Genomic DNA, 20,400 nt, shown 5'->3' on the forward strand with positions numbered 1-20,400 from the left:
AATTTGAATGGTTTTAATATAAAAAGGTGTTATGAATAATTATAACTCAAAAATTCCAAAAATAATATACTAAACCTACACTATTGTTCAAAAGTTACGATTTTTAGTCACCAAAGCATTTTTTTTTTTATCAAAAATACAGTAAGAACAGTAATATTCTGAAATATTATTATAATTTAAAATAACTGTTTTCTATTTGAATTCATTTTAAAATGCAATTTATAACTGTGGTGGCAAAGCTGAATTTTCAGCATCATTACTCCAGTCTTCAGTGTCACATGATCCTTCAGAAATCATACTAATAGGCTGAGAAACATCTATTATCAATGCGTTTTTCAGGATTCTTTGATAAATAGAATGTACAAACAGCATTTATTTGAAATAGAAATATTTTGTAACATTATAAATGTCTTTAATGCATCCTTGCTGAATAGAATAATTAATTAAAATTATTAGACCCTTAAATGATAGGTGAAATATTATATTCCATAAAGGAATATTCTGATAAATATACAAATGTTTTTTTGTTTTTTTTTTGTGAATGATCTGCAGGTGATGAGGCACTCTGTGAGTTTGTATAATAAACGGTACGAGAGCGCAAGTGGCCTGCAGTGCTACCACCTGTACAGCTGATGGACTGGACTGAAGTTCCTCTGCTCGTGTGGCCTGCTGTGGCCTCAGGGTATGTGATTTTTGTAAGTGATGTTCGGTGCTTAGCATCTGTTTAGCGTTGGCCAAATGAATTGGCAAGAGGCAGTGAATACACTCTCAGCTCTTGCGAAAAGACAAAAATCACAACTGTCAAATTTTGTCTTTTTTAAACCATAGCTGACATATAGACCCCCCAAAAATCTGGTGATACTAAAATAAATATATCAAAATAGATAATATATATATAAAAATAATAATTTAATATAAATTAATACAATTTAAAATGTAAGAAAAACCCTGGCAGTCAAATTGTTTTAGACAAAGTATTTAAATCTCATTTGTGAAAATGGTTACTGAACAGTGCAGCTACACAAATAAAAAAACATTTATCTGTTTTAGGATAACAGCAACAATAGCAGTTACTTAGTTCAGCATATCAGAACAAATGAGGCAGGTTTAGTTCCTTCAATGCACAAACAAACCAATAGAAAAAGATCTCAACAAATGGAACGACAAATCACTAAATCCAGTGAATTTACGAGGCTCCCATCAGCAGCATGCTGCGGATAGTGTCGGGAAAGGGGTACGCGAGGCTTGGAGGAAGGATAAGCAGTATAGAATATATGCAATCTGTCTTGGCTTGCCTAGTTAAAACAGGCCTGTCAGCGGCAGCGAGGACGCAGTCCCTCACTCCTCCATAAACCCTCCTGCTTTGCCAGGGCCAAACACAGCTCCACTGACCGCAGGCCTTGGATCTCACAGCCCTAACCTGACAGACTCGCCAATGTCTATTGTTGCACATGATCTCGGCTCCTTCTGTCTGAGTTTTTATTTACAGAACTGAGGTTGGACTGTATGTAGATATGGCACTGGTTTTAAATATAAATGTTAACCAAACATTTTTTTTAGATAATTAAACCAAATCAATCATTTTCATTTATAATCTGATTTTTTATAGCTAAAATTAAGGCTTTAGAATAAGAAACACACACTGAAAATGAAGTGGTTATGATTATCATCTTTGCATCTTACTTATTTGGCTTGTGCAGCTCAAGACTGGATCAACAAAGTTTTGATCAACTAGACTCCATGCTACAACAAGAATCTGCTGTTAAAAGATACAAGAAAAAAAAAAAAATTACATTTAGCTATACAATATCCGTGATGTCAGTTCTCTACATACATCATAAAGTTTGTTACCACCATCAGCTTGTACTTTCTTGCAAGAACTACATACAGAGCTTGTGAAAAGAGCTAAGTGAGCACTTCTTGATGTTATAAATGGGGTCTTAGCACTGGATAGGAAGTGCTTGGATGCACCACGAAGCGTTTTACAGTTCGCATGCCTTGGGATGTGCCCAGCACCCGCGTAAGCAGGAGCAGTAGAGCCACCGCTCCACAAGGCTCTGTCAGCAGGCCATGGAGCTGTTGCCCCCAGCAGTGTGGGCCAGCTGGCCCAGGAAGGGTAGAGGAAAGAGGAAAATTAGGGTGGAGAGGCTCCCTGCTGCCCCCTAGCTGCAAAACGAAGAGTGCAAATATGTGTGATGTTACACCATGGCTTTTAAATATAGAGCATAATTTGTTAAAACTGAATTGAATGTGTCAGAAGTATCTACTGAATGTAGTATTATGAACAATCACTGATTACTAACAGATCAATAATCACTGAGCCCAGAAAGTTATGTGTGCTTCTGAAAATGCAAATGTCACTGTAAGATTAGTTTGAAGTTCTTACTGTATTTTGTAGATTTTAAAAAAAGAAACTAATACTTTTATTCAGCAAGGATGTATTAAATTGATCAAAAGTGACAGTAAAGCAATTTATAATTTCAAATAAATTCTGAAAAATGTATCTCACAGTTTCAAAAAAATATTAAGCATCACAGCTGTTTTCAACTTTAACAATACTAATAAAAATTGTTTCTTGGGCACCAAATCAGCATATTAGAATGATTTCTGAAGGATCATGTGACACTGAAGACTGGAGTAATGATGCTGAAAATTCAGCTTTGCCATCAATAAAATACATTTTAAAACATATGAAAATTGAAGACATTTATTTAAAATTGTAATATTTCACAATACTACTGTTTTTACTGTATTTTTGATTAAATAAATGCAACCTTAGTGAGCATAAGCGTTTTCTTACAAAAGCATATCTTTCCAACCCCAAATTTTCTACTGTATTTTTTGTACTGTATGATGATGATGTTTATGATCAACAGGATAAAAGAGAGATTAAATAATATCTTTCTCCTTATATACTCTGAAGAAAATGTGAGCAGTTTTCACAATAATGAACATTGTAAATCTTTTTTAAACACTTCTGTGAGAGGGTTTCTACTATAGCTGCTTTGACATTGTTCTACTTTCTGACTGTCATAATCCATCTCTCTTAAATGGGAAAGCAAAACTAATATCTGCTATGGTCTCCGCTATAGAAGTTTACCCTGCTAAACACAGAAATGTGAAAAGGGTTCATAGCACACCTCTGTGCAACCAAGCGGCACCATTTGGGGATTCATTCATGTGTGTAGCATTGAGGTTTGAGTTGGATGTTGAAATTTAATACTTGGGTTAGAGGTTTTGAACAGTTAAACAGTACTGTTTTGGAATATACAGCTCAACAATATCAAACATAAATGACTGAAGAGAAGCTGGAAAGATATAATATGCTCCACATACATTATTACAATCTTTGGCCTGTTGGGTCTGTCAGCAAAGTTCAGATTTATGGTTGTAATCTGTTGTGCTTACCTACCCACTATTAAATAATGCCACTTGAAGCACTATTATTATAAAAAAAAAGATTTTTGTTTCATTTGAAGAAGAGAAATCCAAATAAATCTGACCTCTTTTCATGTAGACTGATTCAAAACATGCTAAAGGTACATCTGACCCAGAAAAGACAATGATCAGCATACGGATGCTAAAGAAACAGTGACAAGCATCATCCACATCACACATGCCATCTCCTTAACTCCTTGCCAACTTCATTTGCAAATGAAAAGTTTACTAAAGTGGCACAGTCTTAAAAGCGCGTCTGTGTGTGTGTGTGTGTAAGAGAATGATGGGGTGTGCAGCGGGGGTGGGTGGCAGGGAACCAGATGAAGCAGCCCTCGCCCGAGGCCCAGCCATCTCCCCGGCAGCAGCGCGGCTGTTCTCGGCCCCGGTGCAGGCGGACATTTGTTCCATTGCACCATCTCCTCCAGCCTTTTCAGCAGCGCTCCAGCTACCGCTACACATGGCTCTCCATCCACGCTCCCCTCCACGCACATCCACACGCCACTACCATCTTTCTTTATGCCGCCATATGGCTGACAGAAGCCTGTAGATTTAGGCACACATCTGCGTATACGCTACAACACTCCTTTAAGGAACAGGAGCGTGTTTGCTTCTGTGTGTGTTGGTGAGAGGGAGTGATAATTGGTAAAGACGCTCATTGGCAGATGCGTGTTTGTGGGGCTGAGTGGAGATGAGAGAAAATGTTTGAGGAACTTGTGTAAGCAGGGACTCGGAGCAAGTGAAATTTTGGACAAATAATCCAATATCAAGCCATTTTTTTTATTTCTAAATGACCCAAAATTATTCTCTTTTAATCAACAAAATGACTTATTTTGAATGTATAAGTGGATGTTTTAAGCACTGTAACAAGTCTTTTTTTAATAACCTTCTAGTAAATAACTTTACTAGTTCCTAAACATAGTTCTGCGGTGTGACAAATAAATTCTAAAAAGCACAAAAATAATATGATTATAAAAACAGCATGCATAATAATTATAAAAGAATATGCAAAATGCTGTTTAAAATCATTTAGCCTAAGTATGCCACGCCGCAGGACCTGCCATCTTACTAAAAGCTTTTCATGTTAAATGTCCTTTAATGCTTTCTGAAATTAATTTTGAAATGTCATTATAGAAATGTCCATTTTAAAAAATTCTGTTATTTCCATGGGTACCCTGCCTTTTTATATAATTTTTGTCAACCACAAATGATGACAAATTTAAGCAGCAATAAGAAATTACAAAACTAAGAATTCACAATACATGTTGTGCACCCTATATAAATAATAATAACATTAATACTATATTTAATACTAAAGGCATACCTGAGTATGGCTCAAATAGCTTATCAGGTATGTTCATTTGATTAAAGATAGATATAAAAATAAAGTTTAAATTTCTGTTTAATCTGACCTAAATTTCAACTAAAATGTAATTATAAAAACAGTATTCTTACATCATTTACAAAACCATTTCTAGTTACATTCTTCATCAATACACTCAAAAATAAAATTTTGTATGCTAAACAGATATATATATATATATATATATATATATATATAAACTCTGATTACTACATCCCAAAGTGGCTTTTACCACACTAACATCAACCATCTTACACAGTAGTGAAGCGATGCCCAGAATGCATTTATGAAATAAAAATAGGATTGATACGCATATGTATTATTGATGTTCTCCATAAAGCCGAGGCTATTACGCACAATCGTTGGCCAACACTCGAGCCTTTCATATATCACTGGCCCTAATCTCTAGGCAGAAAATATGCGAATACCACGTGGAAAATAAATAAATAACTTGCAGGAGTGAAACATTGTGTGCCGAAAACCCCTGTGTTGCTTGGCGTTGGCTCGAATGGTAAAAATAAATCAAGCTGATTTTCCAAATGTTTCATGCGTGCCACGCTGTTGCAGCTCTTCGCAGCACAGATTGTGCGCCCGATCAAGAATATCTGAGGTGGGGCCCCGGCTATTTGCATGTATGCCGAAGCCATTTGCACCAACTTATTAACACGTACACCTTAACCCACGGGCGGTGGGGTGAAGTGCCCTACAGAGCAGAGACACCCGGGGCACTGAAGACGCGGGAGGGACCAGACCTTTCAGTCTCTTACTCAGAGCCGAAGGCTGAAGTTTGGCTCCGGCACCTTCTGTCTTACATACCAACAGCAGGAGAAATGTGTGTGTCAGCGTGGCAATAAACAAAGCATGTAAACAGCGAGAAAGGAACGGTGTGATCCGGTAAACTCTCACAAATTGATTTTTCTCTATTTTGGTCAGCACATGAAATTGTTTTATTTTCCTTCTTGCATATTGAAACTTTATCTTTGTTTTGAATTCTTCTCAAAAGATTAGCTATAACATTAAATCGTTTGACGATCTCTAGCTTGTACGTAAGTCAAATAAAAATGCTGTATATTCACTATGGTAAACATAACTATATATATTTCACACATATAGATTCTTTCTAATCGCTCCATCTCACCTCTGAGCTCGGTCTGTGAGCTCTTGTGAGAAATGTTGCGTAATTGCAAAGGTGACAAACCATTTTAACAGCTCCAGTTATGTGAGGAAAGCTCACTTACATGCCCACACTGCACAACTATCTAAAAACAACATGCTTTTCATTACTGGCAGCAGTGGAAATGTAACTTTTCTTTGTATCTGCTTCTCTCTGGTTCGAGGAGGTGGATATTCGCTAATATGTAAAGTTGTGGAAGAAACAGAAGGATGTTGTGCTCCCAGCAGAAGCTCAGTTCAGGCTGGAGGTACTGTGGATACACCCACACTCACTCACTCGCCCACATGCTGGCTCGGGCGGTGTGCCAGACGCCCCTCAACCCTACACTCAGTGGCCACATGTGCCCCTGCCTGAAACACGCACACACGCAGTATGAAGTGTTACGAGTGCACTGCTCACATGTATTAGAAATAAAAAGCCAGTTTCTGATTCCAGTTAATATTATAGACATATTGAGAGGTTACAAAGCTGCAGCCTGCAAATCCAATCAATGGCTTCTTGAAGAGCCAGCCTTATTTCAGTCTGAAAAAAAATTAATTCCCGACGAACAACATACACTATCGTTCAAAAGTTTGAGGTCAGTACGATTTTTTTTAAAAGAAATTAATACTTTTATTCAGCAAGGAACCATTACACTGAGCAAAAGTGACAGTAAAGACATTTATAATGTTACAAACGATTTCTATTTCACATAATTGCTGTTTTTTAAAACATCCTATTAATCAAAAAATCCTGAAAAAAATGCATCACAGTTTGCACAAAAATATCAAGCAGCACAACTGTTTTCAAAATTAATAATAAAAAATGTTATTTGAGCACCAAATCAGCATGTTAGAATGATTTCTGAAGGATCATGTGACACTGAAGACCGGAGTAATGACTGCTGAAAACTCAGCTTTACCATCACAGGAATAAATTGAATTCCATTGCAAAAACCTGTAAGTCTGTCTGACTCTTTTAAATGAGCATTTTTTTTTCCAGGCTCCTATGTTTAGGTTCAGTAATTTCACTTTAATGAAATGAAAAGGTTATTATTTGAAATGCCTTATTTCAAAACTGTCACTTTAGTCAATTCATTGGTATTTAACTTTTTTTTTTTCTGCAAAAACCTCTAAGTCCACCTCTTTGGACAACAAGACATAGTAAAACATCCGTTTCTGTCAGTTTTGAAAAGCAAAAGGAACTGTTGTGTTTACTGCTACAATCCTGTCATTGCCACTGTAACCATGGACAAAACATGATAAAAACTTGCAGCTCTGCAATTGAAAGCCAGCTCATACGCACACCGTCATTCATCTTGAAATCATATGATTCGATTCACCTCTTCCGATTGGTTCTTCTGTGGACTTAGAGGCTTTTACTGACAAAGGAAAGTGGCGTTTAGCGGTTTCTGCCAACGAACCGGTGTTGTGCTGAATTCTGACCCCCGCCAAATTATTACCCCCCTATTATTGGTAGGTTTAGGATTAGGCATGGGGGAGGGGTTAGGATTAGGTGTGGGGTTAGGATTAGGCAATCAGGTAGCGACTTCAATGAGGGGGGTAATAATTTGGCATGGAGTTGAAATTTGGCACAACGCCGGTATTTCTGAAGTGGCTGACGCTGGGATTTAAGGGAATCTGAAGCGAAAGTATTTGATGAACATATACTATGCGCGGAGAGCATTCGCTCAATATCATTATCTCATTTTTGGCAGAGGTGGCATTTAGGGGCTTTTGCATCTGAACTCCTCAATTACATTTTAAAATTTATTAAAATAGAAATCAGTTATTTTAAATTGTAGTAATATTTCACAATATTACTGTTTTTACTGTATTTTTGATCACATCCTTGGTGAGCATAAGAGACTTCTTTCAAAAGCATTACGAAATATTACCAACCCCAAACTTTTGAACAGTAGTGTATTTCAACCTGTTTTGTTCATTATTCTTTCACTAATTCATTGACCTTGATCTAGTTTGTGATTCTTTCTCATGCCTCCCATAAGTCTTTGAAGGCTTTGTTCAGACAGGCAGCAAAAATCTGATTTTGTTATTGCCATATCCAACTAAAATCTGGTTGTGTTTTTTTGTAGTCAGAACAGCATAAATAAACATGAAATCCAATGTTAACAAACCTGAACAAAGAGATCAAATTTCACCACATGCTAAATGACAAAGCCAAAACAAATTTTTTTTTTTTGCTTTATGAACAAAGCCTGAATCTTAAAATGTATCTAAATTGAAATGTAATTGAAAACCTGTGAATCATGAGTAAAATTGTTTCACTGACACCCCAAAGATTCACACCCCTAACTGCTGTTGGTTTTAACTACGTCCCTCATTATGCAAATGTAGTGATGTCAAGGTGTTATAAACTACACAAGTTCCTATAGGGACTGTACATGTGATACTAAAGCGAGCAGGACTTGAGGTCAGTGCTGCAGGTGTGCGTACCTCTGCTTCATGCGCTGGTGCATCCTGCCATGCTGCACACACTGCTCCTCCATCTCCTCACAGCGACCTCGCAGTTTCTCAGCGCTCTCCTGCAGGTGCTCTCTCTCCAGAGACAACTGCTCTATCTCCGCTCTACACACACACAAACACACGCTTAAGTTTTATAATCCACATTTCAATACTGTTAAATAAAGCTGCTTTAACTCTAATAATACTTGAACTGACATTAGATCATTCAGACCACAAAAACAGAGAGTTTAAAAATCAGCAGCTTACAGGGCATAAACAAAACAGCACATTTTACTAAAACAGATGGATCTTAATACACAGTATATCAGTACTATCACTTATCAGCTGATATAAATATTTTAATATGATAAATTCAGGATTCACTCCCATATTTCAATGCAGCATGTACGATGGCCTATCAGGAAGCAGTAGAAAAACATTTTTTCTTTGTTTGTTTGTTTTCCCACTTTTATGAAAAGAGAGTAAAGAAAGTAAAGGAAATATAGCCGCAAGCAGAAATCATTGGGGTCCAAGCACTAATGTATCTTATGATGTGGTTTTTACAGCAAAGTCCATCTTGAATCTTCACTGAAAGTAAGGGTTTGATGGAACGGGATACAGTTGTCAGAAGCAGCAACTGACTTTCAAAGGAAATCACTCCCTCTTACTGTTTTAAAAGAGAAGTAAAAAATACCCCTGTATAAAAATGTTTACTGTTGTAAGGCATGTGATCATAACATATGTGGTGTAAGTGTTGACTCATATTCAACATTTAAATTTAAATGAATTGCATGTATAGGATGCCAGAGGACAATTTCAAATAAATGTGATTTATTAAAATCTTATTTATCTAAAGCAATTATCTTAAGGCTATTTTCATTTTTATAATTAATTTCCATAATATGTGTTGCCCTCTAACCTTATGCTTGCAGTTTAACACATAAGTGTTTGTTTTATTATTCATACCACAACAGTAAATACGTTTCTTTGTAGAAATGTTATAATATATATTATCTTGAAAAAGACAATTAAAATTGTTTCTCCATTTTAAACAGACAGCAATATATTTAATCATGTCTAGCAAATTAAAAAAAATATGTTTTATTGGGGTATATTAAAAGTTAAACATTTAATGATCTATAAGCATTTCATACTTTTCCTGTACACTAATTAAATAAAACTATGCTGTCAGTACACCATAGTTATACAAATGAACTAGATCAATGCATTTATTTCCATTCAAAAGGATGAAAAAAGAAAGAAAAAAAATAGGCTTAAAAGATGCTCATCCTGTGGCTCCCTCTAGTGGACAACATAAATATCACAGCCTTCATCTTTCATTTGAAATAGCTGCTAAGCATGTTCAGGATGACTTGTTCTCCGTATGTACAAAGTTTTGAGAAGTGCACACAAGATATAGACATAATAGTCATAATGGGTCATACCAGACACATATAAAATAAATGTATCTGCTAAACAGTTTAAATTAAGATCAAAATTCATTTGATAACTTTTTGCCAGAATGATGTGCGGTGAAGGTCTGACAAAGAGCCTAAGAGGAGTTCGAAAAAAAAATAGCGTTTTTTTTAACCAATTAGTATGGTGAATAAAGTTTTTAGATAATCATAAAATTATGAATTATTTAATATTGTTCTGGTTTAAACCAAGGATCAGAAGAAACAAGAATTTTGATTCTGTCACACACAGTTGCAGAGTAGCTAAAACATAAAGTTGCTTATTATAGCGCCACCTTGAGGCCCGTTTTACATATATATACATTTTTGTAATGGTAGGCCATTCATATTTGATATTAGCCACTGAAATTTTTTTTTTTTTTTTAAGTATCCGATTCATATTGGAGGATATGTTGGGATGTCGTTCACCAAAGAAGATGCATATCAATTTTCAACTTAATGAATTGTTCTGTTGCAAAGTTATAATTGTTTTTAGTTGTAATGCCCACTATTGGCAGAATTTTATGAAAATTTGTGTGCATCCTCAGAATGTCCTGTTGTCTTTGTGTCAAGTAGGTCAACTCATAAAAATGGGCATTGCCTGACCAATTAATTAACTTATACCTTTGCAATGCTTCAAGGAATCAAAATTCTTTTAATAACTTTTTGCCAGCACCATCCCAAGCTGCTGTCTGCCAATTTTGGTGAAGATCGGACCAACTGTCTAGGAGAAGTTTAAAAAATTAGGTTTTTAAGAAAATCCAAAATGGCGAAAAGATTTACATGTTGGGACAATCCTGTCGAGTTTGAGGTCTCTGCGATTTACTGTCTCTGATGCCCATACAATTTTAAGGCAGAAAAATAAGGAAGAACAAGAAAATCAGTACAAGCAAAAGGAGAAATAGGGAGGAAACAGAGTCACATCCAGATTTGAACTTGCTCTAATCACTTTGCCATGGCTCCAATGACAGTTTCTTAACAAGACCACACTCTCATTGCACCAGAAACACCTGAGCACTCTGCCATCAGGTATAGCCCTGCCAAGTCAACTCCATTAGCACTGTAAACACCCCGCTCTCCAAAGTTAAAAAGCCTACACGGAAGACATCAGCTCCCAAAAACATGTCTTTGATTTAATGTGTAAACTTGTTTAATGTGCTCATATAAGTTAACAGTAGACGTTCTAATGGGTCGTGCTTGATTAAACTGTTAAAGATACAAGTAATTAAATCCACCACCACAACTCGCTTGGATGTGCTGCATTAGACACGAGAGCAACCTTCACCTGAGTCTTATGCAGAATGAACCTTTTCGCCAGCGTGCTGCGTGCTCATCTGCCTTTAGGTTTAAAACACAACACTGAACAGAAGGCCACACTGTCACCGGACATAAAACAACAGGACAGGGAGATCAGTAGAGTGAAATGAATCAAGTGTATGAGTGTATATATACGCAGTCCATACACTGCTCTTATTATATATCATATTATTTTAGTTTTTTTTAAACATAGTACATTAAAAAGCAATGAAATTTTTACAAACCTGTTTGCATTAAGTATATATATGCTACTAGATTACATTAACACTAGACTTTGCTGCCATTCTGTATGTCTGCAGTTGATTATTAACATTGGTAACATTTCCATAATAAGGTTCCATTAGTTAACATTATATCATATATATTCATGTTAACAAATGTAACCTTACTTGTAAAGTGTTAACATTAAATTTTAGTGACCAAATTAAATAAAAATTAAAGAGATCAGTCACTATTTCTAATTTTTCTCACTTTCTTCTTAGATAGTAAAACAATTGTAACTCATTCCATGGTAATTTATTTATTGCTATTATTTTTTTGTAATAAATGCAATAACGTATAGTTGCAAGATGCATCACAAAATAATCCCTGACAGGATGATCAAGACCCTGAGGCAATGCGAACATTATCCTTTATGTAATTTACTGTATGTCAACATCCCATCCTTGTTTGTTTTAACCTTTTATACTCATTTCATTCACCTTGTTTGCAGAACTTGTGCTTTTCTTCACCTTTTGTGCTTCTTTGTGGTTCACTTAAATAGTCCTGTAGTGTAACATTAATATTTAGAAGTACATATCCCATCAGGTCATAAAAATATGAGGTCATAAAAGGGGCATGTATAATAATTATGAAAGAATGGGAAAATGTAAAGTAAAATATGTCACACTGCAGAACACTATCTGGCATTTGTCAACCATGTCCGTGTTTTTATCTGTCAACAACAACTGTAAAACTACAGTACGATCACAAATACGCCGAGATGATTCGCCGCATCCATCTTCTTCAGAGGTCTTCTTGAGTTCACCGTGCGGGCGGAAGGGGGAGGGCGAGCAGCAGTGGCCTGTACCTTCCCAAGCTGGGCTGACTGACCATGGCAGATTGCAAGCTGCGATGTGAGTAATGCGCTTTACACTGTTTTAACAGCTGACTACCCCAGAGGCCTGAGGTGAGAGGCACATGTGATGGGCAGAGAGCAAAGCCTGCACGGAGGACAGGCTGGCGTGTGCCAGGGTACAATGACAGCTCCCTTACTGGGGCACAGACTAGAGCAGTATGGCACGGAAAGGATGCCACGCTCTGGATAACACACCACGAGTGGCTCTGCGCTGAAAGTCGGACTCCGCGAAGATACACAATTCACAAAGCATCAACAAGATCAAACAGTTGAGAAGACGATGTCAGGCAATCTGCATTTCAAACATGGAAACTGATTTTCACTGATTTCACTGCAAGGAATAGCACAGTTACAGTGAGCACTATGTTTAGTTCAGCTCTAGATATGCTAGACGTGAGAGTCATGACCAAAGAAGCCCTGAAGACTGCTTTAAAGGCAGCCAGGGTTCCCACATCTTTAGACCAGTGAATTTCCACTTATTTACCAATTTTTGATGATTGCTTTAGCCATTATTGAACTAGCAATTTCTAGTCAATAAAATATTTTGAAGCTGAGCAATGTAGAAAAAAAATGTAAGACTAACAATTTTAAAACTCAACAACTTGCCATTTCTATGACCATAGGAACTCTGGACACAAAATGGCCTGAACTTGACTTGGGTACATTTTTTGTTGAGTTTGTAATGAATGAAAAAATTAATACGGTATACATGATCTTAAAGGACTGAAAGTGCTACGTGCCTGCTGCTCTGGGCCAGCTCCTCCAGCTTTGCCCCAAGTGTCTGACACTCCTCCTTCAGTTTCCCAATCAGGCTGTTCTGAGCACTCAGCAAAGCGTCTGTTTCTCTGACTGTGAACAGATAAAGTATTGACTCATTAACAGCAAACACATACATGTGCTAAAATATATAACACAGGTAGAGCAACACAAAACAACATAATAAATTATGTTCTTCCTGGGTTCAAAAATTAAAAAAAAAAACATTATTGGGTTCAGGGTCATGTGTCAAAATGAGAAAGTGGTTACTTGGATGGACATGTTAATCAGCCACTAAAAAACAGAAATCTTTCATTTGTCTTTGATATGTGCTTAACATTTGTTCAAAACACAAGACTGTAAAGTGCGACCTTTTCAATTATTCTTCCATTAAGGTTTTCATTTTCATTGACTGAAATTTTTTTTATTTTTATGAATGTTGTTATGTACAGTGGGGTCCAAATTTCTGTAACATTTACTTAAAATGCTTTAATTTATTTTATTAATTATTTTAATATAATAAATGTATTTATATATTTTAATTTAATTTATTTATATATTTTAATATTTATTTTTATATTTTAATTAAATATATTAATTATTTTAATTTGTGTTTATAATATTTAATAGATTCTATAATCATTTAATAGATTCTATATATATATAGAAATACATTTTAATATATTTAAAATTAACATTTTCCCCAACATGAATTGAGATGATCCAAAGAGCATCTTGTGTTTCAGTGGAAGAACATCTGACTGTCTGTACAGAGTCACATGATTAATGTCACACATTTACTTATTTGAATAATAACCTAGAAATTGTGCAGAATCTGAAATATTTTTTATTAATTTTATGTCATAAAGTTTTTTTTTTATTTTCAGGTATTTAAAATTCTAAATTTTTATTGTGGTCTCAGATTTGGTCTGGGACCCCACTGTATATTTTGTGTATATATCTGAGCTACACAAAGGAGACAGACAGAAAGCAGGAAAGTAACGACAATGTGGATTGTGGTGTTCATTAAATTTAGTTTTCATCAAGTTCAAAAAGTTCAGAAGCTGTTGAAAGTTCACCAAAAGAATCCTACTGCGTTTATGCGCTTTGAAACTAGCTGGGCATGTGCAGGCCACAGAGACACCACATACAAAGCAGGATAAAAGAAACAAACTGGACTCTAAACAAACAGGGCAGTGTTTAAAAAAAACAAAAAAAAACAGTGATATCATCTAGAGGCGATTCTGTCTTAACTACTAAAATCAATCCGTTTAGAGATAGAAAGACAGGGACGGGGGGAAGCGGGACAAAAATAATTAGCTATCGAGAGTGGCCATTATATGCTTAGAGAGGGAAGTGGTCTGTGGTATTAAAGGACTAATTCCATAAGCCCAGAGAGCTTCCTGCTGAGCCTCTGATGCCATTTCTCTTTAGACAACATGTGTGCCGTGCAGCCGCGCCAAAAAGAAGCCCTTTGTTTTCTCTGCGCTTTGTTCTGGCAATCAGCATGCCTCAAGTTTCTGGAAACACAGGTAAATAAACTAAACTCGCCCATCCAGATGGTGCAACAGATGTGAGAGCAGCACTCTGAAATCAGCAGACAGTGGGCAGCGATGCCCGCCCCCCCATTTTTAAACGCTAACTAATACGTAGCGCTGAAGCTCTGGAGCGCCGAGCATCTGCTCCCTTCGGCCAGCCAAAGGTTACAGGTGTTCCTGATGCCGTCCCGCACAGTGTGGCTCACGCCCGGAGCGTGCGGGGGTAAGGCAGGCGGAAGGGCGGGTGAGACGGTTGTTCTGGCAAGGGGCAGCGCACCGGTGAACACCCACCACTCCTCTCGTGCTGCGCTTCCATTTGCTGGAGCGTCTGTGTCAGCTCACGTTCGCGCCGCTGTGCCTGGAAGGTCAGAGCGGCCATGTCCTCGCCACAGCAGTGCTCTACCGCCTCCTTCTCCTGCCTGCAGAGTGAGAGAGAGAGAGAGAGAGAGAAAGATACACATGTAGATTAGATCAGTGATACACATGGTATTTCTGTGCCACTAGCATCACCAAATGGAACTGCAAAATGAATGTTTTCAAACAGGTTTCCTGATCACTCCCCCTCTGTCATTGGTCAGACAATCAGACAGTCCCACCCCAAATTCACAGCACTTGTTGAGCCAATACTGCTGTGCTGTGCTGGATAGGAATGCTCATATAAACAGAACAATGTTTTGAAAGAGCCACAGAGTCTCAGTTTTTGTAGTTTTGGGGGAAAAAAATCAACCTTTAAAATTACTAACAGTTGTCTCTGCATATTTACAAAGCACATTTACGCAATAAGATATAAAAAGCTGTGCTATATAGAGCAATGAGCAAAAACATAACAGCACAATAAAAATGTTACAACACAATTAAATATTTAGGACACAAAATTTCACTAAACTAATAAATTAGGTTAGGTTAGTTCACCCAAAAATGTCAAAAATTCTGTCATCATTTAATCACTTTCATGTCGTTCCAAACCTGTATGACTTTATTTCTTCTGTAGAACATAAAAAAAGACATTTTGAGAAATGTCTCAGGGCACTATTTTAACGATCTAAGCGCATGGTCTAAAGCGCATGGTGCAAGTGCGCTTAGGGCGTGTCCGAATCCAAGTTTAAGGATGGGCCCGACCAAAAGGGCGGGAAAAGTGGTGGGCGCGCCCGGCGCATAGTCTAAAAGGGTTGTCCCTGTTCTCTTAATGAGTAATGGGTGTGTTTTGAGCGTAACGTGCAATAAACCAATCAGAGTCTCATCTCCCATTCCCTTTACAAGCCAGTTGCGCTCGTGCCATGGCGGATTCGCTATTTACATGGCGGAATTTGCAAACGGAAAAACTGAACGCTTCTCTAGTGAGGAAATCTACGGGAAAAGCCGGATTCCAACAAAACATTTTTATCTTTATGCACACAATAATAATCTTTTACATTGTAATCCTTTTATTTTTAATATTTGACATGTTTGTTTGCTGTTGCGTGTCCCTGTGTGTATAATAAGCAGAGTGTACGCGCACAGGCATATAGGCGCATATTACTAACGCGCTCTTTAAATATCAAAACAAATACTGCAACATTTGACTTTAGACCAGGTTTCAGGTTGTCAATGGTGAAGTCTATTTTAGTTGCCTCAAAATAGTAATGCACCCACAATGCACCTGAACACACCTCGTTTTCAGACCAGCACGCCCATGGGTGCACAAATGGGCACAAATGCATATTTAAACAACGTGGCGCAGGACGTGAAAATGATAACTGCGTTGGGCTGAAACTAGCAAAAAACTCTTATGATAGGGCCTTAGTGTTTTTTGTCCATTTAATGGAAGTCAGTGGTCACCAAAACTTTTTGGTTAAAGAAAGACATACAGGTTTGGAACGACCTGAGTAAATGATAAATAAATAAATATTTGGGTGAACAATCCCTTTTTAACTATGTCTTTTGTGTCAAGGTTGATACTACTCTGAAAAATCTAAATCTAAGACCAGAACTATCATACTGAGGTCCAAAATTAACACTCGCCAAGCACCAAAAAGAGTATAAGTTGACCTAAATAAAAAGTTAGCCTACTGGCCATTTGGCCATTATTAGAAAAGGAAACAAAATGCATGGAAAGATAATCTGAGCCTCGTTGGTACTTTATCTGCCTAATAATGACGGAAGTGTTTGTGTTAATGCAGTATACACACAGAGTCCCCTTCTCTGATCTTTCCAAACATGGAGCTTATGTCTCTTCGTAATTACTGTAGGTGAGCCCTTTTATTTCTCCAGAGCTTAATTTGCCAAAACATTTGAGGAATGTTCCTTGTATTAAGCCACTAAAATGTGTGTATAAATGTTGTTAAGTAGCATTTCACATACAGTACAGAGTGGTGAATATTTGACGCTGCGAGTGATCTTTTGCCACAATTATGCAAGGGAAAAAAGGTAATTCTATTGTCTTAGTGGCAAAAATATATATTTTTTAAATCAAATTACAGCACGGTCGGTAAGAAACATTTGGCTGATAAATTTACTCAATTCACCCGGTATTGGCAGGTGAGGCAACAAGTTTATTTTGAATGTAACGTATAGACTATGCATTATACTTCAACACATCACTGTGTCACACTACATCTTGTCACTTTACCATATTCACACCTGACATATCGCTTCATTTATTGCACCCTCCGTTATTTTACTGTTGATTTCATTCACCTGTGCTACGCAATTACTGAAACGCTCTGGCAATATTGTAATCCTTCCTACAGATATGCAAATAAAGCTTTGTTGATTCTGACTCTCAAACAGAGAGACAAAAGTGAGAGAACCGTGCAACATACTACAGAATGATATCGGAGATTAGATATGAAATTGATCAACAGATCTACGTTAAAGCACCTCAAAGTTGGAAACAAAAGCACAATCTTTACTCAACCGCCAGGTTGAAAAGCATCACGTTAATGATCAGCATGAATTAAATAACTAGTCTACACTACAAAAGAGCAGACATAATGCAGGCCAAAGAAAGTAAGACGAGAAAGAAAAAAAAAACACCCACAAAACTCAAGTCAAAGTGTGTTAATTAACAGTGAAGCCTGAAAACTTTTCTCGCACACTGGGTTTGGAATGTAGCTGGAGAAGTGACCGTCTCTGCAGGCCTGCTGTCGTCTGGAGTGTGAAGGCGCTCCGCCTGCGAGAGCTGTGTGAGAGAGAGCGAGCAGGGGGAGAGCGCTCGGCCCCCGCTGTGCTTGAACAGCGGCCTAAAACACCATCCACACCAGCGCTCAGCAGGGGCTCACAAAGGCCTCACAGCCAGCCATTTGTTACTGTGGCTTTCCAGGGGGCCCAGCCACTCACTGGGGTGCGGGGGTGTGGATGGAGTGTGGGGGGGGTCGGGTGTTTGTCGACCAATTAGCATGAGAGAGACCGCCAGAAAGTTACCGCGAGCACTTTAGGGAAAAAGTTGGCTAAGCGAGAGGCCTTCGAGCGAGATACTGTGGACACCAATGAGATCGAAACTTTATTTATCTAAAGGCGAAGAATATTTTAAGTAGCATGTGGCTAGCAGAGGAACAGAGGTGTTATCATGCATCGATTACTAAGTACACAAATAATATAATTTGACATTTTCATAGACCAATTTTTATCAATGAAATGATAATACGAAATGAAATATCAAATATGAAATATCAATAAAATGTCATATGTAGATTTAATAAGAAATTGTGTGTGCACCAAGCAAAGTATCAAACACTGCTATTGCTAAATTTATTCATCTTAGAAATATTCCACTGAGCTGTGTTTCAGTGGCGCCAATAAAATTATATTTCCAGAACTGAGTTTGCTGACTGAACTGAATGTGATGAGAGATACTGTGTACCACAAAATAACAAACATAAATTAATCAAAATACATGTGAGAAGTGTATTTTGATTCACAAACAAATGACTCTTTTTTTATCTGATTCCTTCAATGAATCACTCTATCTGAATCAGTAAAGCCTTTATTAAATTGCTCAGTGAACTGCAAGTCATTACTGTCAACTACGTACAACTCAAAATGAAGCAAGAACTTATTTGAGTACTTTTCACCCAAAACTTAAAATTCAGTCATCAATTAATCACCCTCGTGTTGCTCCAAACCTTTATGACTTTCGTCCTTCTGAAGATATTTTGAAGAATGTCAATAACCAAACAGTTTTGGTGACCATTGACTTCCATTGTATGAACAAAAATAAACACAGACATTTCTTAAAATATCTTCTCCGGTGTTTCTCCGAAGAAAAAGTCATACAGGTTCGGAACAACATGAAAGTGAGTAAATGAAAAAAGTATTTTCATTGACAGAATTTGATGACAGAATTTTCCATTTTGAATAAATATATTACTTTAAGGTTTGTAAAACTTTTTTCAGTTCATCAATGCTCACCAATGTCGCATGTATTTGGGGGGAGGGGGTCATTTTAATATGCTGATTTGTAACATTTCTTATTATTATCCGTTTATTATCATTATCAAAATATAGACCACCAAAAAAGTATTGTTTATATAATACGTATGTTGGGTAGGAACCACTTCTGGATGCATTTAAAATGAATACCTTAACTGTTTCATTTGTGCCAACAAAAATCTGAAATGTCATCCGTTTCGAGTGTTTGCTCGGGCATGAACTGTTTCAAAGCCAGGTCAGACAGCTCTGACTCACCTCGCACCCTCTCTTGCCACCCCACAATGGCAGGTCAGTGAGTGTTTGCTCACTGCTGGTAATGATGTGAGCGAGGCCTAATGTCCTCCGGTTAGGAGCCATAGCCGGGTTGGTCGGTCTGCCTGGTAGGGAGCAGCGTCGAGCCACGGAAAATAGTTTCCGTAGCTGGGTGCTGGTGGAGCGCGAGGGCCGAGGGCTGCCTAAGTGGGTACTATTCAAGCTGTTGCCCATTTGATTTGGACTACCACAGACCGCTCGAGCGCAGAGTTTGCAGCACCCTGTGGTGCTCCGTGATCCCACGCCAAAAATGACCAAATGCTACCGTTCCTAAAATGTGCGCAAATTGGAGTCAGCCGTTTGGCTTCATGAGCACTCAACAGTACACAAGGATACTTGCCACCGTTTGTATGTTAATATATGTGCGAGGAAAACTTTCAAAAGTAAAAAAAGTACAGGTTGCACTGCGGGGTAAGAACGGAAATGGACAGAAGGCGCAAATCTGGCATTTTAACATTCATCCCGGTTTTGTGATTACAGTTAGACGGACTTCAAGATGACATACTCATCTCTCATAGGCAGTAGAAAGAGTACAATTCAATTTAAAAGTATATGAAATTATGCTCAAAAAGTTGCGTAAAAAGTATGTTTTGCTATTAAGATATTGAAGAAAACTTCGCTGAAACACTAATACAGAAAGTACTGCGAAATGTTCACACTCACAAACCTCAGATGTTTTATAGCATTTATTCAGCTGCACTCATTCAGTGTCAATCGCACTCCTATTTCCTGTCTCCCACTGACACACTCGCCCCCATCCCTCCAGGAGCGAATGAAACGGCCCAACCTGAGCCGCCCGTGTCTCGTCTGCAGTACTTGCACACTCTATATTTACACGACATCCAAACCGCTTCTATTAGCGTGCACGTCAGCCTCTCCATCTCTCGCCCTGTATCGCCCCCCACCCTTCATTTATCCCCCCCCCCTCGCTGCTCCCTCCCACCCTTTTTCCTTTAACTAAACTGGCTCTGGCTCCCTCCATCTGGTCCCCTTTCCTTCAGCAGCCCCGCACCTGTTCACACCTCCTCTCCTGTTGGACCGCATTGAACATTTCCTCGGATGCCAGGGCTATTCTGGCAC

At 37.8% G+C, this 20,400-nt stretch overlaps 1 protein-coding gene across 1 annotated transcript in view; it reads right to left on the bottom strand.

Moving 5' to 3' along the window:
* The window catches only part of sdccag8 (SHH signaling and ciliogenesis regulator sdccag8), a 44,448-nt gene that overhangs the window by 7,411 nt on the left and 16,637 nt on the right, over window positions 1–20,400 (bottom strand). Inside the window, exons 14-16 of the mRNA XM_051917894.1 lie at window positions 14,890–15,017; window positions 13,045–13,153; window positions 8,408–8,539 (exon numbers count right to left, since the gene is read on the bottom strand). Coding sequence (XP_051773854.1) covers window positions 8,408–8,539; window positions 13,045–13,153; window positions 14,890–15,017 — 369 coding nt within the window. The remainder of the gene's footprint in view (window positions 1–8,407; window positions 8,540–13,044; window positions 13,154–14,889; window positions 15,018–20,400) is intronic.

Source organism: Ctenopharyngodon idella, chromosome 13 (genome assembly GCF_019924925.1).
Source record: "Ctenopharyngodon idella isolate HZGC_01 chromosome 13, HZGC01, whole genome shotgun sequence".
Classification (NCBI taxonomy): Eukaryota; Metazoa; Chordata; class Actinopteri; order Cypriniformes; family Xenocyprididae; genus Ctenopharyngodon; species Ctenopharyngodon idella.